This window comes from Cygnus atratus, chromosome 21, assembly GCF_013377495.2.
Source record: "Cygnus atratus isolate AKBS03 ecotype Queensland, Australia chromosome 21, CAtr_DNAZoo_HiC_assembly, whole genome shotgun sequence".
NCBI classification, from domain to species: Eukaryota; Metazoa; Chordata; class Aves; order Anseriformes; family Anatidae; genus Cygnus; species Cygnus atratus.
In genome coordinates, this window is record NC_066382.1 from 6,415,228 (window position 1) to 6,442,549 (window position 27,322).

The following is a 27,322-nucleotide window of genomic DNA, read 5'->3' on the forward strand; positions in this document are numbered from 1 at the left end:
GAATTTGGGGTTAAACTCCATGTGAGGCTGCCTGAGCAGCCAACGGGGGGCATGGGGAACCCCAAAACAGCTCCGTCCCTGCTGCTCGCAGCAGCTCACCCTGAAGCTCAGCACCTGCAGAGCCTCCCCTGGCACAGGCACCGATAACTTCAGAAAATTCGGGCAGCATGGTGGGGAGGCCCCAGATTTCAGAAATCCCCCCAAAACCCGAGGGTGCAGGCGCATCCCCGGGCCCCAGGCGCGTTTTTTTCAAGCGGAGGCTCCGCAAGAAGCTACAGCGCAGCCCTGGACGTGGAGCTGGGGGAAAGGGGGATGGGGGGTTCTTAGCAGGAATAAATATCCCACAGTAAAACCTGCTGCTGGGCAGAGCTGGTGCTGCCCTGCAGAGGCGGGAGGTACCCGAAAGGGGTGCCATGATTGCTCCATGGGGTGGGTTTTGGTCTCAGCTTTTGTGATTTTGGGGGTTCAGAGGCAGGGCGGTTTTTTGGGCATGCCTTACGCCACCAGTGCTCAACCCCCCCCCCCCCAACATGCAGGACAGCTTGGCTGCTTATTTCTCATTTTTTTACCCCATGCAGCTTCTAACGGGTACAGGACGGCTGGGAAGCTTGGTTAAAAGATTCCCTTGAAAAAAAATAAAATTCAACCTGTTCGTGGTGCTTTCCCCGTGGGTTCAGCCGAGGCTGTGGCCGTGCAGGACGGGCAGCCCTCGGCGATGGGGATTTCCATCCTGGTGACCCTGATGAACAGGAGGTGGGCACACAGGAGGGTTTTTTTCCCCTAAGTTAATAGGTTTTTGCCCCCGGCAGCACCCATGGGATGTCTGGGTGCAAGCAGAGCATGCTGCACCCGGCTTTGGTGGCTGCAGCACCATAGGAAAAACCAACCACGGATGGATGCAGCCACCGGCACCTGCTCCAATTCGCCGAAAACCCTCCGTTTCGCATGAAAAACCCAACCTGCGGCCCTGGGAAATGCCAGGCACATCTCCCCTTTCCGTCCATCCCTGCAGCACCCAAATCCCCCAACACCCAGGAGGAGCCGGGGGGGGGGACGAAGCAGAGAAAACCGGAGCCTGAAGCAGGGGGGGAGCCGAAAGAAGAGGCAATCCTGCTAAATTACAGCCCGACCTTCCCCATGCATCTTTCATGCGCGGCGCCGGCCGCCGTGCTCAATAAATAATGGGGCGGGAGCGTGCGGTGGGGCCCCGGGGGGGATGGAGGCAGCCGGGAGGATGGGGGAAAAAGGAGAAGAGCATGGTTTTGTCGGGCAGGAGCCCACCGGGACTCCCCGGCCACGCGGAGACGCTGCCCCGAAGGAGGATTTAAGGCTTAAGCCGGGGGTTATGGCGTGCATTATTTAGCAGATGGCCCCGCACAGCCCGCGGGCGCCCCGGTGACCTTGGCGGGGCGAGGACAGATCTGGTGACACGGGGCTAAAGGGGGGGGGGGGGCACACACACGACCCTTCCTTGAGCTGGCTCTGAGCAGCAGCTCCAGTGCTGCATCCCCATGGAAACCGCACAAAATAAAAGCCGGGTCCATCCGGCTGCTCTCGGTAGGGGAAAGAAAAAAAAAAATTAAGGAAAAAGATGAAATGCGAGCGGTTTGCGGGTTTGTGGATTAATTGCTGGAGAGCTCTGGGGAAAGTGGCCTGGAGGGGTGGGGTGCTGAGCTCCCTGCAGTGCCTGCAGGATGGCAGCCCCCCAGCCAGGTGTGCGCCTCCATCCCGTGCCCCGGTGGGTTTGGGGTCTGGGGGTTTTGGGGCTGGGGAAGGTGCCGGGGTCCCTCACACCGCAGCACGCGGGGGAAGGTTCAGCCACCCCCAACGCCACCCTGTTCTCTGCAGGCTCCAAATCCCCACTGCAGCAACCTCGGGCAGCATCGCCCCTCGCATCTGGGGCAGGAATTCAAGACCTCCTGTTGGGAAAGGCCAGGGATCCCGCCGGGAACGCGCTGGGTTTGGGTTTCCCTGGGACACCAGCAGGGCTGCTCCATCCTCGTCCTCGGGGTTTTCTCACACGATGCCCCTATGGGCTCCACGTTCCCAAAGCAGCTGGTGCAGGACCGAGGCAGGCCACGCTCTTATTTATTTATTTATTTTGGGGGAAAAACCATTTCTAACCTCAAAACAAAGCCTCTCAGCCCCGTGCTCGAGGAAAGGAGCTGCGCTGCCGTGGAGCACTCTCGCCACGCTGCCCCAAGCGAAGCCCCGGCTTGCAAAACCCCGCAGAAAAGCACGGGCATCCACGGTGCCGCCTGAAATAAATCCTCGTCCCCCACCAGAAATAGGGCACGGCAAAGTAGGGCAGCGGTTCCCTGCAAAAGCCATTTCTTTATTCCTCACACGGGGAGCGAGGTGTGGGACGCGGCCGCCAGAGCCGCGCATCCGAGGCAGGGGACGGAGCCGGCCCCATCCCGCCCCAAAAGAGCCTGGTGGGGGGGGGGGGGGGGGAACAGTGGGATCTGGTCAGGGTTTGCTGGGCATGTCACCCTTTGGAAGAACGGGGAGATTTCCCCCATTTGGGGGAAAACTGGAAAAAATCGAGAGGGAAAGGTGAAAACCAGGGGAGCCTCCCGTGTGGTTTCGGATCCCAACCCGGTAAAACGCCGGTGGGGGGGGGGGGGGGGCAGGGCTGGTGGCAGAGGTTCCTCACTGAAAAGCCACGGTTGCTCAAAACTGGGCAGTTTCGGTGACCTTTGGTGGGTAAAAAAACACACAAAAGCCACAAAAGCGGTCGTTCTGACGGCACTGGGCCCCTCCTCATGCCGGTGTTCCTGCCCCGACCAGCCAGCAGGGCTGTCTCCCCCCCCCGTGTCTCCACACCAAAGGGATTTCAGGTACAGTGTGCCCTGAGGGGGGGAGGGGGGGTGCTGCCCCCCCTTTGCCCCCTGTTCCAGGGCGTTCAGAGGTTGTGGTTTTTTTGGGGGGGCTGTTCCCATAGGATTTGTGTTCTGCTCCAGGAGAACAGCATGGACCCAAGATGTTGGGGTGGTTTTTTTTCCTGCCGGAGGTCCCTGCTCTGGCGGGGGGACGACAGGTAGAGACGCCCCCATCCCTGAGTGTCCCGTGGAGCACATCCCTGCGGCACCGTGTGGGGTTGGCTGGGGCAGGGAAACGTCTCACAGCATCGAAGTGACAGCTTCGTACCCCAGATTTGGGAACTGGGGATTTTCTGGGGCACGGGGAGCATCCTGCAAGAACCCCGAGCCCCGCTGCTGCCTCCCTCCCCAGGCTCCCCATTTCCCTTCGGCCCGGGGTTAAGGTTCCTATTACAAAGAGCTGCTTCCACTAACGAGGACTAAGCAGAACATCAGACATCCTCGTTCATACGTTGCTCAAGGCGTCGAGCTGCCACCCCAAAAGCAAGGAAGCTTTGCTGGGAGCTGCCTGCAGCAGCCGATGCTCCCCCAACACCAAGCCTGAGCAAAAGCCGCGGCACCAGCGTCCCTGCTCGCCTTCCCCTAGCTCCACACGCAGGGAGAAGTGATGATTTTGGGGGTTCATTTCCCATTTGGGAATTTCGGGGGTATTTAAACTCCCTGGCAGGTGGGGGAAATGTTGCTGCTTTGGGGCTGCTCGCCCCTTCCCACGAAATTGTTCGCAGCGAAGAAACCGGAGCCACGCACACGGGCCGGAGCACCAGCCCCTGGCTGGGGCGCTAACAGAAAATAAAGCAAAATAACCAGCAAACAGATATATAAAAGGAAAAAAGAAGTGATTTAGCACCTTAAAGCCCCCGGTGGTTAGTCACGGAGCAGGGCTGGGGCCAGGCTCTGACTCAGCTCCGCGCTTGCCCCCGCGCTGCTCCGAGCGCACCAGCACCGCGTGGCACCTCCTGGCATCCCCAAACCCCCACCGGCGCCAGGCACCCCGGGTCTGGGAGCCTACGCAGATGGAAATGTAGGTAATTATGTAAATATAATATGTAATATCTGTTTGGGGAGACGAGGGGGCAGGAGGGTCTTGGTTCTGCAGGGGGTTGAGACAAAAAGGGGAGCTGGGTGCTGGGTGCGCCGGGAGCTGGCGTCTGTGCGAGGCCTCGCCCCGAGGGATGGGGACCAGCAGTGACATCCCGAGCCCTGCTCCCTCCACGGCTTGTAGGAGAACGGATTAAAAGTCAAATAAAATAAAAATAAACCTTAAGGGGGTTGCAGCCCAGGCCAGCACCCCAGGGATGGTGGCCCCCAGGTCCTCCCCAGCGGAGTTGGCAGTGCCACCAGCACCCCTTGGGGTGGGTTAACCACGAAGAAGTCCACAACCCTGCGGTGTGACGGGGAGGGAGGGGAAGCTCTCAGGCCCCCCCAGCTTTGCTGTTCTTGCCCACCTGCGGCGCGACATCCCTGCGCTTAATGAGGTGAGCAATTAACAGAGCCCCCCCGGGAGCCAGGCAGAGCCACGCTCACGGCCGCGCTCAGCCCCGTGCACTCAGCCTGGGCGAGGTGGCTCTGGGGGGGGGACACAGAAGGGAGGACCAGAAAGGGTCACAGGGAGAGCACCATCAGTGCAAGCTTTCCTTTCCTTTCCTTTCCTTTCCTTTCCTTTCCTTTCCTTTCCTTTCCTTTCCTTTCCTTTCCTTTCCTTTCCTTTCCTTTCCTTTCCTTTCCTTTCCTTTCCTTTCCTTTCCTTTCCTTTCCTTTCCTTTCCTTTCCTTTCCTTTCCTTTCCTTTCCTTTCCTTTCCTTTCCTTTCCTTTCCTTTCCTTTCCTTTCCTTTCCTTTCCTTTCCTTTCCTTTCCTTTTTTCTTTTCTTTTCTTTTCTTTTCTTTTCTTTTCTTCTTTTTCAGTATTCTATTTTTTTTTCTGATTTAAACCTCAGAAGCAACACTGCAAAGCAACCAGCAGCCCCGGTGCTCAGCAGGGATGCAGTAGCTCCGGTGCCTCACGGCACAAAGGACCGAATTTCCACCATCCCCCTGCACGTGAGCAGAGCCTAGGGACAGGGAACCCAGACAGACCCATTTCCTTCCCCCCCCCCCGACCCTTTCCTTGCAGGAAACCCAAACCACAGCAACCCGGTGCAGCTGACCCCAGTGTCGATACCACTCTTTGCACAGACAAAAAAAAAATAAAAAGAAAAAAAAAGGCATTAAAATCAGGTGCTGAACCCATTGTCCAGCCTGATACGTGAGGCTGTTACGAAGCTGCCAACCTCAGTAAATCCCCCCCAAAAAGCCCAAAACGCCCTTTTTTTCCCATGCAGGCTGCCTGCGGGAGGACGGGAGCGGGGTCGAGGCGTTGGCGGCGCGCGAAGGTGCGGGGCGGCCGGCAGCTATTTACGGGAGATGTCAGCACCCACTGACAGCCCTGGCAGCTCGCTGCTGCACGCACGGGCGCGAGCGCCCCTGAAATCCATATGTGCTTTTATATATAGGACGCTGGCTTTGATGTATTTCTGCCAGGCGGCTCCGAATCACCAGGGGCTGCTCGCGGGGGGGTGGACCGCAGGCATGCTCCGCACCCATTTGGGGTGCGAGGAGTCGGGGTTCAACGCCACAGCACTGCCTTCCCCTCCCAGGGTCTGCATTTAGGGGGGGGCTGGGACCCCTCGTCCCCCCGTACCCGATGGGCAGAAGCCCCTGGGAACCCCCTCACCTTCCCCTTGGCACCCGGGGTCACTCCTGGTTTTGGCTCCGTTTTCTAGGGTTTGGGGATCCAGCCAAGCCAAACGCAACCGCTTGTGTAACGTTTTGCTCCAAAAGCTTCTTAAACAGCCACATATTTCTATTGGATTTCCCTTGCCCCGCGCTGCTGATTACTGCAGTATTTATGTATAAATAGAAGCTGTCTTCCCCATAATCTGCTCGTTTCTCCTCGTTAGCTCGGGGCCAGGCCCACCGCTTTGCTCAGCGCCGAGTCCAGGCTCTGCTTCGGAGTTTGCCGGGACCTGGCGGCACTCGATGAACCCAGATCCACCCGTTTTGCCTCCAAATTTGCTTTTTAAAGCCATTCGCTTCGGGTTTCCAAGGTGTGAGGGCTCCAGCAGCAGTGATGGAGCCCATTTGGGGCACCCGGTGCCCTTTCGGATGGCGCAGGGAGGTTGATGCCGAGGTGAGGGGGAAGGAAAAACCTTGTTCCCAAAATCCACGTGCCTCTTACCAATGCCGGCACCCTCCCCATCCACACACCCGCTGGCTCGGGGCACGCTCGGGCCACGATTCCTTCCCAGCACCTTCCTCCAGCCTCACAAAGCTTTTTTTTTTTTTTTTTTTTCCCCCTAATTTACGGAACGTCTCGGTTTGTTAATTATTTTAATCATTATTACTCATCTTTCCCTTCCTCCCCCCTAATACTTCATCCCGGGCCCGTCAATCATTTTAATAGCTGTTTACAACCCATCATCAAGTCTTGCATAACATCCACATGACTGCGCTCAGATGCCTCCGACACCCAAACCTGCCCCGGGCTCTATTTCGGGAGCGCTGAAGCCCACGGCACCGAGCGGCCGCATCCCCCGGGATGCCGAAAACCCCAGAGAGAAGCATCCCTCGAGCAGGACCACGCCGTGGCTGACCCGAGCCACCCCTGCCCTGGGATTTTGGGGCCAGGGCTCGTTTCGGTGGTGCCAACACCCTGCTGAGCACCGCGGGCAGATCATGCTCTGCTGCGCCTGTTTTAAGGGACGGGACCAAAACCACCCCAATTTTGGGCGGCTGCGGCCGCGCTGCATTGCCGCTATCCGCACCCCGGCCTGGGCAGCGGGAGGAGGAGGCAAGGGGGGGGGTTACGAAGCACAGAAACGCTGCTAAAAAGCCCGTTTTCCAGCAATATCTGGAGCTCTGCTCGCCGCAGCGCCCGTCGGCGGCGGGTTGGCGGGCGGACGGGGGCAGAGGCGCAATCTGTGCTTGGAGCGCTGCCGGCGAGCTTGCAGCCCTTCCAGCAGGCACCGGCGGGGCTGGGGGGTGGCGAGGGCTCTTTTTTAAGCTCTGCTGTCCTCCCCCTCTCCCGCGGGTTTCGTAACCCTCCCAGGCGAGCAAAGGCTCCCCCCCCGGGGCCGGCTGATGAGCCCCCGCTGGGGTCCCGGGGGGGACGCAGCAGTGGCCGGCACGGATGCCCTGCAGCACAGCGGGGTTTGGGCTCCAAGGCCCAGGTTAGGACTGCAGTTTTGCACCGGGGCTGCCCCAATTGGGCCGGTTCTCACCCCAAAACCACCCGTCTGCATAAAGCACAGGGCAATCCTGGCCGGTGCTGGCTCCCCGGGGAGCGGGAGCCGTTCTCTCTCGCCGTGCAGAAGCTGCAGGCAAATATTTATTTCCACGGCACGGAAGGAGTTTATTTATTAAGCCCCGACTGACAACGGCAACCAAACGAATTTCTCCTAATGAGGCGCTCGCGGTCACCTTGGTGACAGCACCGCAGCACCCAGGCTGCGGACCGCGGCTGAACCAGGGCAAAACCCCCGGGACAACGGGGGGGACACGGCAGGGGCTGCGGCCACGGGGACCCAGCCCCACGCTGGGGAGACCCTGGCACCCCCCTGCTCTCATTAGCAGCCCAATTAGCCAAGCGAAGGCAGCTGACAAACCCAGAGCACGGCGGGCGGGCGCTTTTCCAGCACATGGCGGGTGCCACCAGCTCGGTCGGGGTGGGACCATGGTGATAAAGTGGCTTTTGCCATCCTTTTTTCATGGCCTGCTGGAAGCTCGGTGGCTCCTTCCCCTCTGATCCCCCGGTTGTAATTCACGCACAAAGTCAGGAGGTGGATTTCTGCGCATTTTGTTTGTTTGTTCGCTTTTTCCTACACAACTCACACCACACTGCGGACAGAGACCCCGAAACAGCGTACCCACGGTGGACAAATCAAGCAGGCTCTGATTTACCAGGACAATGACAACAGAGAACACGACGGCGCCGAGGAGCCCCCGGTGGAGCTGGGGACCCCGACGAGGCGACACAGAGCAGGGACGCTCGGGGACCCCCCCGGACGGACACACACGGACACCAGGAACCTGCTGCAACACGGCGAGGCTGCTGCACACCGAGGGGGGAAAGGCAAGGCGCCGAAGGATGCTCGCCCGCTGAAGCCTTGGTGCCCTGGCGTGGACTGTCCTGGAGCATCCTCCAGCACCGAGAGGCTCTTCGTGGGATGCTGGAGAAGCGAGGGCAGCGGTGAGAGCGGCACCGGCCCCTTTCGGCCCCTCTCCCAAAAAGAGGATGCAGGGAGGGCTGTGCCAACGCCCTGAGCGCCCAGCCCAAACCTGGCACAGGGGAGCTGCTGGCTTCAGCAGCCCCCGTGTTGGAGCAGAAGCTCGTTTTGCCAGCGGCTGCGGGTGAGCAGAGCACTGAGGCAGCCTCCAGGAGAGATTCTGGGTCTTTGGGGAGAAGCAGGAGGTCGGGAAGCCAGCAAGCGGTGAGGCGGGCAGGGCTTGGGATGCTGTGCCCGGGGATAAACCCTGCTGGGGAAGTCCTGGGGAGCAGAGGTGGGGTAGTGGGCAGGGAAAGGCAGGGAACAAGAGGTAGGTTTTGCTCACGAGCTACAGCACGCCGCAAACCAGGCTGTTTGGCACCAAAACAGCCAAGTGGCAGCTCTCCCTGATGCTTTTTTGGAGCAAGAATTGGACTGGAGCTGGGACTCGTTGCTTTGGGACTGGCAACAACCCCAGTGCTAACAGAGCCGTGAAGATCCCCATCTCCACCAGCTCCGTTCAGAAAAAGCAAAAGGTTTCCTGCAAAGCCCCTCCTGGCTCCCGGCGTTCTGCTGGGGAGCTGAGAGAAGGCTTTCCCCCACGGGGAGGTTTAAAAGAGAAGATGCTTTGTCTCAAAGGGAACAGCCTTGCCAATATTTCCACATTTTCCCGCTGTTTTCCAACACTCTCCAGCTGCAGTTTTCATCTCTTCCTCTCACACTCCCCTTCCTACCCATCCCTGCTCAGTGGAGGAGCCAAAACCTGCGTGCCCGTCATTCAGCTGTGTTTCCTTCGGTTTTTCCAAGCCCCCCAGACAAAACCAGTGCAGCTGAAACAGAACCAGGGCCTTTCTCCAGCAGAAAGCTAAAGAAAATAAATAAATAAATAAAAAATAATGCCTGGAAGCTGTACTGAAGTCGGGAACGCCACTGACTTCTAGTAACAAGCGAGCTTTGGGCTGGAAAATGTTCTCACAGCAGCAGGGAAGAAAAGGAGTGGAGACAGGGGGGTGTCGCTCACGGCTGGGGAGGGCAGAGCCCCCCAGGAGGGCGCAGCAGGCTCCTGCGTGGAAAGGAGGATGGGACGTTTTGGCCTTTTGGCAGGGAATTACGTTTCCTTTTGCTGTTTTCACGCAGGGTGTTTCTGCTCGGCGCTGGGTGCCGAGGGGGCCGCGCTCTGCGCCTTCAGCTCCTAAGGCCCAGCGTCGGCTGCTCCCTTGAGGACAGGTCCCCGTCCCGCTGCCCAAGCCTCTCTTCTTGTCCTCCCCCCGCTCCTTACACGCTGCTGGGGTTGTAGCACAGCAGGTTGAACTCCAGGTTCTCCTCCCAGTGCCTGAGCAAGACAAAGAGCTGCTGGGCCGCCGCCTTCACCGCGGCCAGGCTGCAGCCCTGCGGGAAGCGCTGCTCCTGCAGCCACAGGCTGGCCTTGGCCGCCACCAGCTCCCACTCGACGAAGTAGGACGCCGAGCTGTGCTCCAGCCAGGCCAGCGCCACGGCCGTGGCCCACAGCATCCCCTCGGGCTCCGTCTGCCACCGCAGCTCGATGTCGGCCAGCAGCGCCTGGACCTCGGGGCCATGCTGCTCCGGGGAGGAGAAGCGGCGGATGGTGATGGCCGGCGGGGAGAGCTCGCTCTCGGCTCGCAGGGCTTTGGAGATGCTCTCCACGGCGCTCCCCGAGAAGTGGCGGGGGCGGCCGGCCGTGTCCTCAGTGGGGCTGCCGGCTCCGCGCGTGCCATCGGGGACCAGGAGCTGCCCGTCGTGCCCGAGGTTTGCGTGCTCCCCGCCGGGCACGGCCTTCCTGGCGCTGCTGGAGCTCGAGGGGCTGAGCGCCAGGCGGTGGCAGGAGAAAGGCGACGTGCGCTTCAGCTTCTCCATGGGGATGCCGAGCGCCTCGCAGAAGGCCGAGTTCAGGAGGAAGGCACCGCAGGCCAGCTGCAGAGACGCCTGCAAGGAGCGGTGGGCACACAGAGCTCTGAGATACTAACCTCTGCTGGGGAATTCGGGGAGAAAGCGTGCACAGATGGAGCAGCTCCTGTCTCTGTTGGCCAGCAAGAGCCTGCCGGGATGAGCCGGGGGTCCCCGGCCCCCCGCAGCACCCACACAGCCACGGCCGGAGCCGGGAGCTGCTCACCAGAGGAAGGTAGTCGATGCTCTCGCAGTCACTCTCCGAGCTGGCTTCGCTCGTTCTGCCCGGAGATTTGCTCATGAAACCTTTGGCAGCTCGAGTCAGCAGCCTGGTTTTGTGGAGGGTCAGCCTGCGGGAGGACAGGGGGGCGGCCGTTACCTGCCTGTGTCCCCCCCCCACCGCCCACCTCCCCTCCATCAAACTGTCCCCATCCCCAGCCACCAGCACCACGTTCGCTGCTCGTCCCTCTGCTTGGGTCTGTGCTGGACCCGCGGGACCTGCAGGTCAGCTGGCAGCAGAGGGAGGTGGAGCTGGACTCTACCTCGCGGCAAAGAGGCTCTCGATGGGTTTTGGGGAATGTGCAGAAGAGGCAGCCAGGCTCTGGAACGGCGCTGGGAAGAAACATAAAGGCAGGAGTCAGGCGAGTGCTGCAGGACAGCAAATGTCAGAGCTCAGGGAGCAAAATCCACAACATTGGGGTGCGGGGTGCATCGCTGGGCTGCTGAGGCTCCACCAAAATCCTGCCTCTCCCCTTGCCTGCATACGTTACGGGACAACGAAATCCCCGTGCATCTTAAAAGCGAGCGTGGGAAGGTCTGTACGAAACGCCCCCCAGGGCTCTGTGCCTTGCACCTCTGGAGAGAGCCAGGCCTTGCGCTCACAAGCCTAATTGTAGGCAATAAGGTTTAAAAAAAAAGAATACTCAGCAGAAAATTGGGTGAGGAGCTCGAATCACTGACTCAATTCCCAGCAGTTATGTTCGAGCAGCCCGGAGCCATTTCCCTGCAAGCTCCCATGCCCCGGCCTGACTCTGGAGAACGGCTCTCAGGAGGGCTGCGGCCACGGGGAGCAGTGAGGCCCGGCCTGAAGCAGCTCCAGGTTTTTAGCTGGGGCCACCCCGACCTTTGGGCACCCACACCTCGGGAAAAGGTGCGAGCACCTTCCCCTACCTTCTGGGGGACGGCAGCTGGAGGACAGCGGGGTGCTGCAGGGTGACAGCCCGGCCTCGTCCACATCTGCAAGGGATTTACAGCGTCAGCATCACCCACCCAAAATCACCAACCCCTTTTGCCCACCTCCACCCCGCTGCTGGGGCAGGAGGAGGCCACCATGGGCTGCCTGCTGGGCACCGACGCTGCCTTCGCCTTCGCCTGCCTCGAGTGCCAGCGCCCCTCACCTCCCCGCCACGCAAGCCCCTGAATGCGGAGGCAATTTTAATTCAGCTGCAGCCCTGGCAATGCCTGACGCGGTCCCAGCCCAGCTTGTCTTCATTAGCAGAGGATTTGGTGACAGGCAAGTGCCTCGCATCCCCTCGCCTCTAATTACGCCCCGCTTCATCCCTCGTGCTCTCTGCGCCGCGGCTGCCAATTAACTCCCAAGCACGGGCAGCAGGCGCTGCCTGCGGTTGGGGAGTTTCAGGGTAAATTGCAGCTTTTGCCTTGTTTAAGGAGACGGATTCCAGGCAGATGCATGATTAATTGTCCAGAGCAAATGCCAGGGCTTTTTGGGGGGGGTCCTGCATGTGACGGCAGCAGGCTATGGTGTTGGAAATGCCATCTCCAAGGCTTGGAGGATGGATTTCATGCCTGGCAGCCACGGGAAGCAGCATCTCCTCCGAGCACCGTATTAAAAGAAGAAGGCAGAAGAAAAAAGACCAGAGAAAATACTCCTTAAATAAATAAAGAAATAAACACCTTAATGGACTACACCACTAAGAGGAAGGAGACAAAAAAGCCAAGGAGCCTTACCCATGCCATGAAATCCATCATCTCCGTCCTGGCCGCAGGGTGACAGGGGACGTGCCGCAGAAAAGCCGCGGTGCCTCCTGTGTCCCGAGCTGAGGCTCCTCGGGCTGCCTTGCCTGGCCGCTTGCCCTTGGCACGAGAGAAGGGAATTGCCAGCGTGAGCGAGGGACTTGGAACCACAAAACCCACGGACTGGCGAGCTTGGCCACCTCTGGGCACCCCGAGCTGAGGCTGGACCCTCTGCCTGCAGCCCTGCATTACCTGCGCGGGTGTAGGCGACGCAGGGGGGCAGGTAGGTGCTGGTGCTCAGGTCCACCGGCACGAATGCCGTGTACTTGCTGATGACGTTGCAGGCCTTGCTGGTGTGGACAGCGTTGAGCTGGTACCGCCGGCCTGACCCTGCCGTGGGAGAGATGCCCGGAGTCAGCACCCGTGCCCTGGACCCAGCTCCCTGACCCACCTCGGCACCTGGGCTCCGAGCCCAGCAGCGAAGGCAACCCTCTGAGCGATGCCTCGTGCTGCTTCTCCTTTGCTTTTACATGCACAGATATTATTTCACGGAGCAGAAGCTTGAGAAAATGCACGGCGTGCAGCTCAGGGCGGTGACACCTGGCTGCTGCTGGACCCTCCGAGTTTGATGCCACCCCCTAGCACTAACTGCTCAAAAACCACCGCCAGCCCACGCGTGGAGGAGAGGAGCTGGAGCAGGGAGCGTGCCGACGTGCAGCAGGAGCAGGAGAAAAGGACACAGCAGATGTAGGGGCAGCTACGTGAGGCACGCAAGATCTCCCGTCACCGCCTCACGTAAACTTGAGAGCCAGGCGAAGCGTCAGCAAGCCACCCAGACGCAGGGCGTTAATTACCGGGCGTTAATTACCGTGCTCGATTTCACACTCCCTCTCTGCAAGCTGCTCCAAGTCCCGGATGACGGACTTGGCTGCCAGGTGGTGGAAGGTCTCGCTCCACAGGTCCTCGTCGCCCTCCTCCTGGCTGCCCCGCTCTCGGAGGAGTGGGCGGATGTCAAAGGCGACCTCCCACTGCACGGGCTCGCTGCCCCGCAGCCCCTTCACCACCGCCTTGCAGGTGGCACGGGGCGAGCACGGGGAGCCCCGGGCGGCGCCGAAATCCCAGTCCTGGGGTTCCCAGTCGGAGGAGGTCTCCGTCTCGAACGTGAAGGACGGATGCTGGGTGCCTTCTGCAGAGAGGGGGACAACCACAGTGTTAAGCACGTTTGCTGGAACCCAATTCCCCTCTGTCCCTGATAAACCGTAGTTAACCCTTCCTAATTTTCAGCACAGCTTTCTGATGGGCAACACCACGCCACCAAAAATTCGTTGCGGGTGGCCGGGCCCCCTCTGCCCCCTTACCCGGCTCCCCGGGGCTTCGGCTGTCAGACGAGGACCGCAGGCTGCCGCTGGCATCCAGCTGCCCCAAGCCCCGTCCAGCAGCAGCCTCGGGCGCTGGTGGGGATTCGGGGCGCTGGCAGGAGGACATGCAGCTCCCGTGCAGCAGGGACGGCCGGCGGGCACCCGTGCCGCGGATCCTGGTGGTGGAGGAGCGCAGGCTGGCAGCGAAGGGCTGGGAAATGCAAACACGGCAAGCTTTGCCCACTGGTATGCATCTGCAGCGCATCCCTGAGGTGCCCGAAGCCCCAGGGGCTCTTACCCCAGATGTGCGGGAGATGAAATAGGGGTTTCGGCCCTCCAGGCATTTTAATGACTTTGCTCGGGAGCCAAAGGAAAGAAGAGAGGCAGAAAGATCAAGCACCAGTTGCTTGGTAACGGAAGGGGGGGGCGGGGGGACAAGGGATGGGGAGACGGGATTTTATTTTATTTTTAACGAGGCCATTTCTCCACTTTCAGGAGACACGCATCTCCCCCTGTGGCATCTGCAGCACCAGGTCTCGTGTGGATGGCGGGCAGGAACCCAGCCTCCAGCACCACTGAGCTTGTGATGAGCCCACCAGCAAAAACGGGAGGCAGGCAGCTGGGGCGGGGGCAACCTGAAGCAGGAGAGGCTCACCAAGAGAGGAGGGAGATGCCTACAAGCCGAGAAGCCCCTTCCCATTCAAAACCTGGGCTCTCCTCCCAGGCAGGGCGAGGAGCCGGGGCTTTGCGCTGCCCGCCGCCAGCCCTGACCTTTCCATCCCAGCACGGTGTGCGTGGGGATGAGCCGAAGGCTCGCGTTCACAGCCCCAAAAATGTCAAGCCCTGGCAGCCGGCCTTGGAGCCGGGAGAGTTGCTGGGAGCCCTCGGAGCCCGGGGGGCAGCGAAACCAGGCTGCAGTTAATTAGGAGCAGGGCGCACGCTGTTAAGCACTGACTGCCCTCCGGTCCTTTCTACCTCTCGTGCACGGGCCAGGTGCTTTGCTGGGCCTTGGCAAGGCGAGGGAGGTTGAGGGCATCCCCCAAAACACCAGCGCTTGCCTTCCACGAGGTGCTTTTCAGCTAGAGGGTAGAGGCTTCGTTCCTCTCCACGGAGCAGGGACCCTTTGCCCCCTTCGTCCCCTTCATCCCCCTGCCTCGCCTGCACACCCCCTGTGCCCCAGCGGCAGCTGAAGCCGAGTGGAAGCCCAGCCATCCCTCTCCGTGTTTCCATGGGAACAAAAGTGTGGCAGCGGCAGCTGCTGCACATCCTCCCGGCCCTGATTTCGGAGCTGAGCACTGCGGCGATGCTGAGGAGGGGAGAAAACCCAGCCTTCCACAGAGCAGCCTGAAGTTGTCCCCGGGGCTGCCGCCTTTCACCTGCTGCTGGATGCAGACGTGTCCGGGTCCCAGCCCAAAGCTCTGTAGGGGCTGCGGCTTCCAGGGGATGCAGGGGAATCTGCTTTGGGACCGACCCTGGGACCCTGCAGGGCACGGATGTGCCCCAGGCAGAGTTTGTATCGCGTGGCCGAAGTACAGATGGGCAGGGAGAAGCTTGGGGGTGAGCCGAACAGCAAAGCGGAGGAGGAAGAGGAGAGGCATTCAGCAAACAGAAGCAAGGAGCAGGATCCCGTCCTCATTTCCTCCGTGCCTGGGGCACACCTCGGCACCAAGTGCACCCGTCAGGGCTGGCGTGACCCGGGCTCCTTCCCTTCCACACCTGAGACGCCCCCGGTGCTGCAGGCTGGCCCCAGCCACACGCGGAGCCTCTCCGGGGGCACCCACCTGGAAATCCACCGGGCACGGCTCGGGGCTGAGCTGCTGCAGGTCCTGCAGGTGGGCTTTGCGCAGGGGATTCCTCAGCAGGGCGCTGCCCGGATCGCTGGCCGTGGGCTCCTTCCGGAGGGGCTCGTGGTTGGCCACCTGGTTGGCACTGTACGCCCGTCTCCTGGAGGACGTCTTGGCATCCGTTCCTGCACGGAGGGAGAGAGGATGGGCTCCGGTCCCCCTGGGGACCAGGGGGACACACTCGGCCTTGCTCGGTCAGAAGGGAGGCGACAAAACCACAGAAGGAAACGAGAGCACTCAGTCCCCTGGGGGATGCCAGGGGAGCAGGCTGGGAGGTTTTGTCTGAGAGATTTTCAGTCAGAAAAAAAAAAAAAAAAAAAAAAAACACAACAAAAACCTGTCTGCGTTTACCCAAATCTCCTTGGAGAAGACAAAGGGTTTACTAATGAAATTTCATTAGCACAGACATTTTCCTGTCAGAGCGAGAGTAGGATTTCATTTGGAAATGCATGATTTCTCATTATTTTTGACAAGGTTGAGAGGATGCACAGCACAGCTCTTCTCTGATTACAAGCAAAGAACACCCCACGAGTAGCGGAGGTTTCCCTTGCAGCACAGAAACGTGGCCCCGACCAGGGCTTTGGGGCCATTTTTCCCCTTCTCTTCCCCTTGAACTCCAACTCTGGGGCTTGCTGCAATAAGCAGCTGTTTCACGTGGCCTGGCTGGGCTACCGACCTGCTCCAGCCTCCTTCCCTGCATACCGTAGGCAGCTCGGACAGCTTGTAAATAATTACATGTGGCCAAATCTGGAGCTGCTCTGAAAACCTCTGGGGAAGCCAGATCGCCAGGGCTTCCCTTGATTTCCTGACACGTTTGGGTAAAACATCCAAACTGAACAGACTCGCTCGAGCCTCGGGAGATCCATCACTGCTCCTGCAAACCCCCCTGACGCTTTGCAGAGGTACAGCTGGGAAGGCTTAGCTGTCAGAGAAGGAAATTGGCAGAGCAGAGAGGAAAGCTGGTTAGGAAGACAGGGGCATCACCCCCACGGTTGCACAGCGGGAAACCTGACCAGTGTCCGTGTCCGATTCTCCGCCGGGATCCCTGCCCACCGCCAGCTGATCCGGGGTACGCTCGGCCGGGCAGCACCCCTCCGGGTAGCTCCAGCTCTCCGTGCTGGCTCCCTCTTCCTGGGAGTGCAAGAAAACTGAGCTGCTCGACTCCTGGGAGCGCATCATGCTGTACCGCCGCCTCTTGTCCTGGGGAGAGCGCAGTAGCAGGTCCCAGGGCTGCAGCCCTCGGATGGGCTTGCACCCCGGTGCCCTTTTCGCCCCTCTCCGTCCCCTTGGCCACCCGTCGGGCTCCCCAGTGGCTCATCTGCCACTTCCCCTCCCACCCGGCGAGCCACGAGCAGTCACGGCTGCAGGTTTGCAAGGGGGAAAAAGAAAAAGGAAAAAAAAAAAGCCCCCGGGTTGTGGGCAGACTCACCGATCGGGGGGTGGAGAGGTACAGCGAGGTGTCGCAGACGACGCCGTAGCCAACCAGGCGGTCACCAGGGAAGAGGCAGCTGGTGCTCACCGGGGAGACCAAGACCTCGGTGCTTTCGGGAAAGACCCACTCCACGGACACGTCGCTCAGGACCGGCGCCATCGCCTTCTTCAGCGACCTGATCATCTGGGGAAATAGAGAAGAGCAGTCACATGGAAAGCAGGGGTTGTGCGTGCCGTGGTGGTGCCTGGTCCTGCTGCTGACCCTCCCGTGCTTCCGCAGAGCACCCCGAAAGGCGCGGGGGTCTCCGACAGCCCCTGGCCAGCCCCATGCCCTGACCCAGGAGAGAGCCCAAACCTGTGAACATCTCACGGGCAGACCCAGCGGGGAGCCCACAGGCATTTTCCTGCACACCAGGAGGGGTTAGCACCAGATTTCCAGGCAGAGCATCTTAACCATTCCCTGGTGTTCCCACTGCTTGTTCACAGGCTCTGGGAGACGCACCAGGCTGTGGTTTATACAGCTATTAATTGATGCCTCAGACTGCTGAAGGCACCAAGCTGCACAGCCCGCAAAGCTCTTTATTAATAGCTCTATTAAAAACAAACAACAAAAAACAATGGCAAAAAAAACTCTCTTCACTGTTTTTGTTTTTAATTTACATCAGAAATGCTGATGCTGTTCTGTGTGCTACAGGTTCCTGCAGAAGGGTGGGCTGCTGAGGCCCTTTTGAGATGAAGAGCGCAGGAGGCAGCTTTTTAAAGATATTTAGGAGCTTAAGACCCGATTCCCTTGGGGTTTGGTCACTCGGCAGATGACACCGTGCTTTTACCAGGGGACAGAGCCCGCGAAGGGCCGTTCTTACGGCACATCTGAGTCACCGGCCCTGGTCTTCACAGGGAGAGTGGAAATGAAGCTCCCTCGTTTGCTTTAAAGCTGGCTTAATAGGCAAAGCCATCGCCGCGCGTTCCCCTCCCTCCAACCCCAGGTACTTCTTGCCTGAGCAGCGCAAGGGCTGAGCCTGACTTCAAAACTAATTGGCTGCTTTGATGCCGGCTCTCCTGCCCATGCCTGCGCCTGCGACAGCAGCTACCTTTGAAGCTGGAGCTGCCGTATTGAGGCTATCGCCTCTCCCCTTCCCCGCGCGGGGTAAACAGGCTCCCACTCCCTCCGACAGCCGGAGATGAGGCTGCTCTTTCATCCCCTCCCGCTCACCCACCTGCTGCCGAGTGGGAGTCACGAAGGCAGCACCGGGAGAGGGAGCGGGACCGGCTGCTGAGCCGCTGCCTCCCCCTCGCTGCGCGCATGGCAGTGTTGGAGAGCGATGTGGTGGCCCTGGGGGGCACGCTGCTGGCCCTGCCCTCCCCATCTCCCCGCAGCAGGGAGGGCGGCCGTACCTTGGGCTGCAGCCGCTCGCCCTCGGCCAGGAACTCGGCAGTGCCCCTGGACACGGCGGCCAGCCCCTGCACCAGCCTCCTGCAGGCGTTGGGCCCGATGCCGAAGCTGTAGCACCTGCACGGGGATGGAGAGCGTCAGGCACATCGAGCAGCTCCCAGTTTCCCTGCTGGCCTCTCTGCCTGAGCAGGGCTCCAAGGTTTTTGGCCGCAACACTCATTTGCAGGATCCACCCCCCCCTCCCTGCCTTCTCCCTGAGTGCGAGCAAGCTGCCCAGTCAGCTCCTCTCCCTGCTGAGCGCCTGTGGTCAGCAGCATTAAAGACCTAGCAATTATCTCTGCTCGCAATTAAAATAAACGTTTTCTCAAGGAAAGGGGAACCAGCCGGGCAGGGTGGCTGCCCTTGCTCCCCACTCAGCGAGTCGGGGTTGGCTTTCAGGCAAAACCCCGCGGGGAGGCAGCGGGATGCGGGGGGCATGGGGGCAGCCCGGGGGCTCAGGACAGGCAGGGCGCAGCGTACGGCCAGGGCTGGGGGCAGCGTGGGGATGAAAACACCTTTGGCAGCAATCTGCATCTGCAGCAGGGGCTTTTCTTCTGGAGGTTTTAATCTCCAGATGGCTGCAGGTCTTACGGAGATTCGCACCCTCTTACACGGGGCTCTGATCTCCTTCGGAGGCCGGGCACGACTCAGACGCGCTGTGCGGTGCCCTCCGGGGCTGCCCAAGCCCAAGCTCCAGCACTGGCTGTGTCCAGCTCACTGGCACACCTCCAGGAGCGAGGGGCGGGTAGTCCTGTACCCCTGACAATCCCTCCATATAGGAAAAAAAAGGACAGAGCCGCTTCCCTGATCAGCCCTGAGCTCTGAGGGACGGGAGAGGAGTAAGGCTTTTCTTGCATTTTTCTAATGTTTCATCTCCCTTAAGGAGACGGAGGAGAAATCAGACTGTCAGGGCTGGGGAACAGGCTAGGAGCAAATTTGCTGCTTCTCCCACTGCTCTTTTTCAGCCTATTCAATTCTGTGCAGCCCCATCCTGGAAGCAGCTGGGTCTGGACCCAGATGTGCTTTAAAAAAAAAAAAAAAAGCAGCAAGGAAGATTGTTCGTGTGTCAATCTCTCCTAGCAGGAAGCATCCGACAAGAGCCTGTGAAGTCGTCAGCCCAATTATCCCACTTTTGATTGTTTAAAAAGCATCTGAACTTCTGGGATCTGTTCCAAACCCTTTGAGGTTCTCCCGTGGCTTGCAGCAGCCCGCTCTCCTGCCTCTATTTCTGACGCAGGGATATCTGTGCGACAGAGACCCGCGGCCCCCCTGTGCTCAAGTAGCAGCCCACCCTGCTCACGCCAGGCTTTTTGCCCGCGTGGCGGCGAGCCCCATACCTGGTGGAGGAGGAGTGGTTCCTCAGCAGCTCGAGGACCTTCCCCGTGTCGCCCACGGCCCCGTCCGTCAGCAGGAAGAGCAGCCGGGGGTGGCCCCTGGGGATCGGCTGCCGCACGACCCACTTCAGAGGCGACAAGATGTTGGTGCCGCCCATGTCAGCCCGGATCCTCCTGATGCTCTCGCAGGCGACGGCCAGGCTCTCCTGCGAAAGGAGCAGCAGAGGCAGCAGCCTCGGGAGGCCAGCGCCCTCCAGCACCTCGCCCAGCCCGTCACCCACCTCGCAGTAGCTCCTGCTGGCAGGGAACAGCGTCTTGAAAGTGGAGCCGAAGCCAACGATGTTGAAGAGGCACGCGGGCATCAGGCTCTTGAGGAGGACCAACAGGGCATCCTGGGGGGGAGCAAAAGCAGAGGGGTCAGGCACACCATGGCTCTTTCCATCCTGCCTTTGCTCACGCCCTTCTCCCACCTGCATTTGATGCAAAGACAGCTCCTTGCACGTGATTCCCTGCACTGAGAAAGCACCGCATGCTGGTCTGCTCTTTTGTGAGCTCCTTAATGATATTTGGGTCCAAAGCAGCAAGGGGAAGGGGGAGCTTTTGAAGAGCGGAGCAAAATCTCTTTTTTTTTTTTTTTTTATTTAACTGATGGAAACCGTGCTTGTGGTGCAGCACTGCAGCACCGAGCTGGTGGATGAGAAGCGGGGTGTGAAACGGAGAGCTGTGACGCAACGCATCGCCATGCCCAAACCGGCAGGAGCAAACGAACAGCCCAAAGCTACACAAAAGGAAAAGCCTCCCCCAGCCCCAACTCTCTCGTAGCTGGCACCGATTGAAATAACAGGGAAGGGCTGCTTCAAGCACTTCTCTTCGCCAGAAGCTGTTACCTAACTTGCCTAGTCCTGGGCTTTTATGTAAGGGGCCACCAGCACGGTCTCAGAGGTGCGTGGTGGCTGTGGACGGAGCACCGCAGCCAGGCAGCTCCCCTGGGAGCTTTGCAGGGCAGCTCCAGCACTCAGCGCTGCAGAAGAGGGAGGACAATCCAAAAGCAAAGTGCTGGCAGCGCTGGGAGCGCCTCGGCGCTCGCTGTTTATGTGCTGATAAAGGCAGACTTCTGCCGAGGGCAGCAGAAACCCTCGAGCCAGCCCTAGGAGAGGAGCTGCCAAGGTCACGCAGGCGAGGGCAGCCTCCTCTCGGCCACGGGGTCCGGGCTGGCCCCACGGAGACGCAGCCACGCGGCAGAGCCGCGAGGTAACGTACGTGAGCGGGGCTGCTGCCCTTTAGCAGGCTCCCGAGGACTTTACACCAAGCTGTTAGCTCAAACCTACGAGGATGTATTTATATCGCCGCTTCCCGGCAGGCTCCGGGGGTGCTGGCTCCTGCAAATCTCAGCGCTGACATCCCCGCCTTGGAACTCGTTGCAAGGATTAAAAAAAATAAATAAATATAAAAACACACAAAAATAAACAACAACGAAAAAAGCAGATTTCCAAATATTTCTGCTGAAGCACTTCCCAAAGTGGGCTACCGAAGCCTGCCTTCTGTTTGAGCGAGCAGAAGGATTTATTGCTTCTTGTGGTAAATATTGATCCTGATCCCGTTGCACTCGGTATCAATACCGCCGCTCAATACGGAGAGATGTTTGCCTCCGGAGAAGTCAATTCCCAGTTATTTTGCCAGCCTGGTCGGTGCCAACGCATGCACCACCTCTTCTCCCCCTGATAAGAGCCCGGTCCCACTACCCCACACGGAAGGGGACGCCCTGAACCTTCCACCCCCATCATTTCAGCTGACCTGGATGGGGGCTCTGTCCCCGCAGTGTCCCCAGATCCCCAGGGGACGGACCAGAGACCCGCACGCAGGCCACGCAGCGAGCCAGAAAGCAGAAGCCTGGCCCAGAGCAGAGACACCTCCTGATTCCCAGGCTCTGAAACGTGGTGAAGGAAAAAGGCGGGGGGGACCCCGTGCGGCACCAGCAAAGCCACCGCGGAGATAACGCCGGGACAGGGCACAGCCAGGTCTTCCCAGAGGACCCCCCGCAGCCCCCCTCAGGCTCCCCGCCGCCTGCGATGGCACCGCACGCTCCTTTTTGCTCCTTTTTGCCATCCTCGGCAAGTTCCCATGGAAACGAGAGGCGGATGGGGAGGGAGACGGCATCGAGATGCTCCCCGCCACCCACCTCCGGCTGCGGGCAGAGCTGCTGCCGGAGGTGGGGACACGGTGGCACTGGGGACACTTTTGGGGGGGGGCACTTTTGTACCCCAAATCCGGCAGTCGCCCGTGTTAGGGACGGGGGTGAGCGGGACACCCCTGGCTGCAATCGAAGCCCCAAGGGGAAGCCTGCCCCTGCGCCTGCTCAGGAGGGTGCAATGTTTTAAGGTATCAGGGCTCAGCTGGCCCCGAAAATCAAGGGGAACTTCCCGAAGAGAGCTTTTGCCAGAGCTGCTCCCCGAGACGTGCCAGCTGGCGGACACCAGCCTGCCCCCAAAGCGCGTTAAGGGCTAAGGATAATGAAACAGCCACCGGTGTAGGAACCTCTCTAGATCGCATGAGCAGTGGCCCAGAGCCGAGCTCGGTCCCAAAAATGGGAGATGGCTGCCGGGATGGCCCTGCAGCCGCTGGACAAGGCGCGGTGCCCCATTCCCCTCCATGGGACTCAGCCCAGCGCAACCACCCAGCGGCCATGGGGAGGCTGCCGTTGGCTGGCTCTGGGCAAGGGAATCCGGTGTGGTGGCTCCGGGGGAACTTCAGACCCCCAGAACACCATGGCAAAGCCTTTCCGTGGCCCCTTTTTTACCCAGAGCGCTCAGCACACCGCTCACAACCCTCCACCAGACCACAGGAGATAAGTGGTGTTTGAGAAAGGGGTGCCTCGTGCTCTAACGACTTCTCCAGGTGCACTGCCCATCAGTGACACGTCTCCTAAGACCGGTGCAAAGCCCCGAAGCATCCTTTGTTCTTCTCCAGAGGTTTCCCACTGGGGCAGCGACCAGGCCCCGGGCACGGGGAGAGATGGAGAAGGGTCACAGGAGATGGGAAACCAGCAAGAGGGAGAGGGAAATACATTTTCGTTTGGTGCACGGATGGGAAGGAGAGGAGCAGGGGCAGCAAGCGTCACTGCAGGTACCTAACGAGCAGCACGGTCACGATGACTAAAGCCACAGCGTGTAATTACCCCCCATCCCCTCTTAATGAAGGTTCATCAGCATTGACAACCCTCTCTGACATCGCACAGGCGCCTCCCGTCCCGCGCGGTACCTTGACGCGGTCGATGCTGACGCCGCCCATGCTCCTACTGCGGTCGACCAGGAAGATAAACTCGCCGGGGGCTTTGCGGAGGTCCGCCTGGGCCGTCCGCAGGTCCGGGCAGAAGTTCAGCATGACAACAGGGTGGTGGGGGATGTCCTTGTTCAGGCGCTTCCTGATGATCTCGGTCTGCAGGGAAGAAGGAGAGGGAAGGCAGCGGGGACAGCATCCTGCCGCCCCGTTCCACCTGGAGGGGGTTCACAGCGTGCCTACAGATGGAGATGCTCGTTCTGGCCCCGGTGATGAAAACACCTCGCCAAAATGATTATTAAATCGTCATTATTTCCCTCGGGTAACACAGTTCGTTAGCACCACTTGGCGTGACACGAGGCACAGAGCTACCCAAGGCTTTGTGCACGGCCACTCGATGGCAAAGCGCAGGACGCGGAGCTCAGCACGCCGCGTTGGCCGCTTCGCTTCCTTCCTGCCACCTCTGCCCTGCTGCTGCTCCTGCCCATTCCCTCCACCGCTTCCCTTTGTAGGAACCGAAGCGCTTCAGAGAGCCCAACCCGTCACTCAGGACAGGATTTCAATAGGAGCCCACACGACGCACGTCTCTGCGCCACGCATAGCTCTGATGGCTTTCTGCGCTGTGTCTGCTTTTATTTCAAGGATCAATCTCCGTTGGAGACGTGATAAAATTAAACCAGGACAAACCCTCTCGAGCTGGTTCTGCCACCCGCCGTGGTTTCCAGGTGGCTCCGTTGCGCCCCACCTGCTCCCCTGGCTCCAAAGGGCTACAGGAGGCCGTGCAGCGAGCTGTCCTGGCCCCACAGGCTTTTCCTGGCCTTTTTTTTTGCCTTTTTCCTTGCTTTCAGAGCCTGCCAGTTCTTGTTGATTTCACGAGAAGAAACCAGACCCCAAAGGGCTGGTTTTCTCCTGCATTTCCCTCTCGAGCTTCGGGAAATAAATGAACTGGCCACCGGGAGCTGGAAGGGTGTGCTCTGTTCCCCTTTTCCTGCACTCAACGTTATTTTCATCAGGATCTTTCCCAGAATGGATGTCCATCCAATTTCAGACTGGGAACCCTGCCCAGGCATGGAGCTGTGCCCCTGGACCCAAGTGCAGCGCTCCCTGGGATGCCCCTGGGGATCCAGGACTCAAAATCCCCGTGTGACGGGGACTAACCAGATCCTGCCGGCCGAGAGTGATGCCCGCGTGCGCTCCTCCCCACCATCCTGCCAGCTGATGGGCACCCAAGGCTTCTGCATAGCTACCCGAGGGATGGAAATGAACGACCGTTTACTGCCGAAATTTCTGGGCTAACTCACTGAAGGCAAGAGGTGCCGGGTGGCACCCGCTGAGTAGTGTTGGTTCTCACCCGAAATCTACCCCGAGGCGTTTAGGGAGGAAGGCTTTTTTCCAGGAGGGGGGAGCCTGGGGCACAGAGGGGGGCTTCCTGCGGGGAAACGTCTCCGGAATGATCCCCCCAAAAACCAATTTGACATGCTAAAGACACAGAAATAATTAGGGAGCCATCCGAGCCGGAGCGTGGGAGTTTCGTTTCGTTCCACCTGCCGCACAGCCGAGGCAATTAGAGGAGGCGCCCGCCGTGCAGAGCGAGCGCCGTCCTCATCCCTGCGCCGTGCTGCGAGAGAAAGCCCAGGGGAAGGGAGCAGGGCAGGCGGGCGATGCATCTCTCGGGGAAACGAGCGCTGGGGGAGACCCCCACCCCGTAAACTCGGACGGTTCCCCCGGTCCCCTCCTCTCCGCTCAGCCCCGGCACGCCGGTGCAGCAGCTCGGGGTGCGGAGCTGTCACTCAGCGCGTCAGAGCTGCCAGGAGATGAGGCAGAAATCCCAGAGCAGACATTTCTCCATTTGCTCGTCAACAGAACAAAGAGAAGTTTCTGCTACCTTTGTCTCCAGTTGAGCTCATTATTCCAAGCCCGATCGCTTCTGTCTTTCTGACAGCTATCCAGAAAGGTAAACATTTACCGAGCAATTAAAAGAATATTTTATTCTATGTCACTGCAATAATACCCTTAATGCTATAATAACGCACCTACCTAATTACGCTGTGCTAGAATAGCACTAATTACACACACAATAACCATCTCAGAGCTTCTTCCACACTTGGTTTATCAGAAGCAACGCAGAATTTTCCCCTCTTCCTCCACACCAACCCCTCTCCGAGGGAGGATGCTGCAGTTATTGGACCGGCGTGATGCAAGCAAGCAAAGCAAGCATTTTCTTGCGCAGCTCCAGTGCCAAGGAAAGCCCGGGCTGAGGCTCGGCAGCTCGTGCTTCTCACCTTTTTCTCGGCGCTGGGGTCCTTCTTGGTGCCTTTAATGAAATCGTTCTTCCCCTTCAGGTGTCGTTCGTACTCCGCGGGCGTCATATCGCCTTCTTCCATTAAGACGTGAGGCATGTGGGGCTCTGGAAATGCAGAACCACTTCAGCCACACGTCAGCTTGGCAAGAAATATAGACACCCCCAACTGCAAAGATACAGGGGCAGCCCCGAGAGGGCCCGGGATTATCTCACGGAGAGCCCCTGGCCCCGACACCAGCGCTACGGGACAGGGCTCTAGGAAGGGGCTGCGGCAGCGGAGGGAAAGCAGAGCCCACCTACCGCTGGGGTGGATCAGGATCTCCACGGGCCTATCGAAGGTGTGCTTGTCGGCCAGCGTGATGACGATGCTCCTCGCCGAGCGAGCCGAGGGGTCGGCGTCCGCGCGGATCTTGTGCGTGGGGCTCTCGACGCCTGCCCGGGGGAACCGCGGGGCGGTTGGGGAGGACCAGAGGACCCCACGCCAGGAGGGAGATGATGAGGGTAGGCATTGCCCAGAGGCGACGAGAGCCCCGCAGCATGCCCTACCTGCCAGCAAGCACGGCCCCCGAATCTCCAGGTGGAAGCTGAACTCGTACTCGGAGGGGTTGGTGGCCTCGCTCTCCAGCAGCTGGGCCAGGCAGAAGCTGCTGCCCTGCTCCGGGCTCCCTGATCCGCAGCAGGGCTTGGCTCTGCGGGTGAGACCAGCCCCGGTTAATGCTGGGCACGTGTGCTGCGTCCCCAGGGACTGCACATCTGCAGCCCGTCTGCTCTGGGGTGTTGTCTCCCGTTCCCCCCCTCCTCCCCAGTCCCATCCCGTGGCTTCGTACGTCCGGAGCTGGTGGCCAGGAAGGGTGCTGGTGCCCTCCGAGTTGGGCTGTGGGACCCTGGGGACACACACAGCTGGCAGGAGGACCCTCACGGCCCCGCTGGGCAGCGTCTGCAGCTCCGAGGAGGTGCTGATGAAGACGGAGATGCTTTCCAGGGGAGGAATTGTGCCCAGGCTAGCCACAAATGCAATTCTCTCCAAGTCCTCGTCCATCACAATCCTTCCTGCAGAGATGGCCACGCCACGAGACACGGTGTCAGCCACAGAAACTGCTCCTCCGCAGGCCTCCACCACCCCAGCCCTGGGCCACATGCTCAAAGCAACCTCTGCTGCAGAGATTCCTCTAGAGAGCCCAACCCACGGCCCTTTGCATCGCACTTTTGGCTGTCCAGCAGCAACAGCGCTTTCCAAGAGGGATGGGACCGTCCCTTTTGGCAGACACCATAAGGACGCGAGCCCCAGAGCCTCATCTTTTCAACACTTTTTCATCTTTCCTTCCCCATGCTCCCCCAAAACCCTCTCACCGCTCCTGTCGTGAGCTCGTCCGTCGGGGTGGCCGCAGCCATCGAAACAGGCGGTGTCGATCTTGGCCTTGTCCTTGATCTGCACGGTGACGGCGCGCCGGCACACCGCCGCCTCGAACCCGACCACGGTTGTGTGCTCATCCAGGGGGAAGACAAAGAGCCCTGCCGGCCAGCAGGGTTTTAGCCCGGCAAGCCCTCGCCCAGACCCACCGCAGGGGGCTGCTTCCCCACGCTCTGCGCTCCCCACGTGGGTTTTTCCCAGCGGCAGCGGTGGCAGAGGTGTGTGCTGCTGCCACCTCCACCTCAACGGGTGGAGAAATGGGGCTGGTGAGAGCCTCAAGGAGTTCAGCAAGGGAAGGAAGAAACAGAGGAACAACCCCGGGCACCAGGACGGGCTGAGAAGTGGGCTGGCCGAAAAGGACCTGGGGATCCCGGTGGGCACCAAGGTGAGCCAGCAGTGCGCCCTTGCTGCTACGAACGCACCCCTTAGACCCGTGTAACCTCGCGTTCACAACCCCTGAGGACTCGACCAAGGGGAGGCAGCTCCCGAAGCAGCGTGCTCCCAAACCCAGTGCAGAAACTTGCCTTCACACGGCTGCGCCTCCGGGTTGCGGTAGGTGAGCGAGGCCGTCATCCCGCAGGCGTAGCCGCTGACGCACGAGGTTACCTCGGAGGCGGTGAGCGGCAGCGGGCGCCGGGTGCCGCGGTTGATCAGCCCCGGCATCTTCCCCAGCGGTCACGGGGCGCCCGGTGGCGAGCTGGGGGACGCAAGGAGGAGCCCCGGGGGACCCGCACGTCCCCGCCACCTCCTGGAGTCTTCGGCGGCCCTTCTGTGCCCGCTGCTTTCCTTGCTTGCTCCTTGCAGCAGTCTTGCTAGTGGCTCCCGGGGTACTCGCGGCCCTGTGGGCAGGACAGAGGGCAGGAGAGATCCCCGTGGGACAGGACCCGGGGTGATGGCCCTGCTGGCAGAGGTGGGGATGGAGGTGAGACCCC

General features: G+C 60.2%; 1 protein-coding gene across 1 annotated transcript; it reads right to left on the reverse strand.

The window, feature by feature from the left end:
- Positions 1 to 9,398: 9,398 nt before the first annotated feature.
- Positions 9,399 to 27,053, reverse strand: VWA5B1 (von Willebrand factor A domain containing 5B1). The gene is made up of 21 exons (XM_050714904.1): positions 26,915 to 27,053; positions 26,330 to 26,491; positions 25,807 to 26,029; positions 25,526 to 25,668; positions 25,280 to 25,411; positions 24,960 to 25,084; positions 22,660 to 22,836; positions 19,683 to 19,793; positions 19,405 to 19,607; positions 18,031 to 18,145; positions 16,634 to 16,819; positions 16,218 to 16,434; positions 15,142 to 15,329; positions 13,361 to 13,571; positions 12,871 to 13,188; positions 12,255 to 12,392; positions 11,997 to 12,122; positions 11,199 to 11,264; positions 10,571 to 10,640; positions 10,255 to 10,378; positions 9,399 to 10,067 (listed from the first exon to the last, which is right to left on the reverse strand). The coding sequence occupies exons 1-21, from the start codon at positions 27,051 to 27,053 to the stop codon at positions 9,399 to 9,401; spliced, it is 3,843 nt and encodes a 1,280-aa protein (XP_050570861.1).
- Positions 27,054 to 27,322: the final 269 nt, after the last annotated feature.

Coding starts and splice junctions, on each gene's coding strand:
- VWA5B1 (XM_050714904.1), bottom strand. CDS start 27,053: ATGCCGGGGCTGATCAACCGCGGCACCCGGCGCCCGCTGCCGCTCACC. Junction 25,669..25,806: donor CCTGGCCACCAGCTCCGGAC/GTACGAAGCCAC, acceptor TCTCACCCGCAG/AGCCAAGCCCTGCTGCGGAT. Junction 13,572..15,141: donor CGTGCCCGGTGGATTTCCAG/GTGGGTGCCCCC, acceptor TGCATTTCCCAG/CCCTTCGCTGCCAGCCTGCG.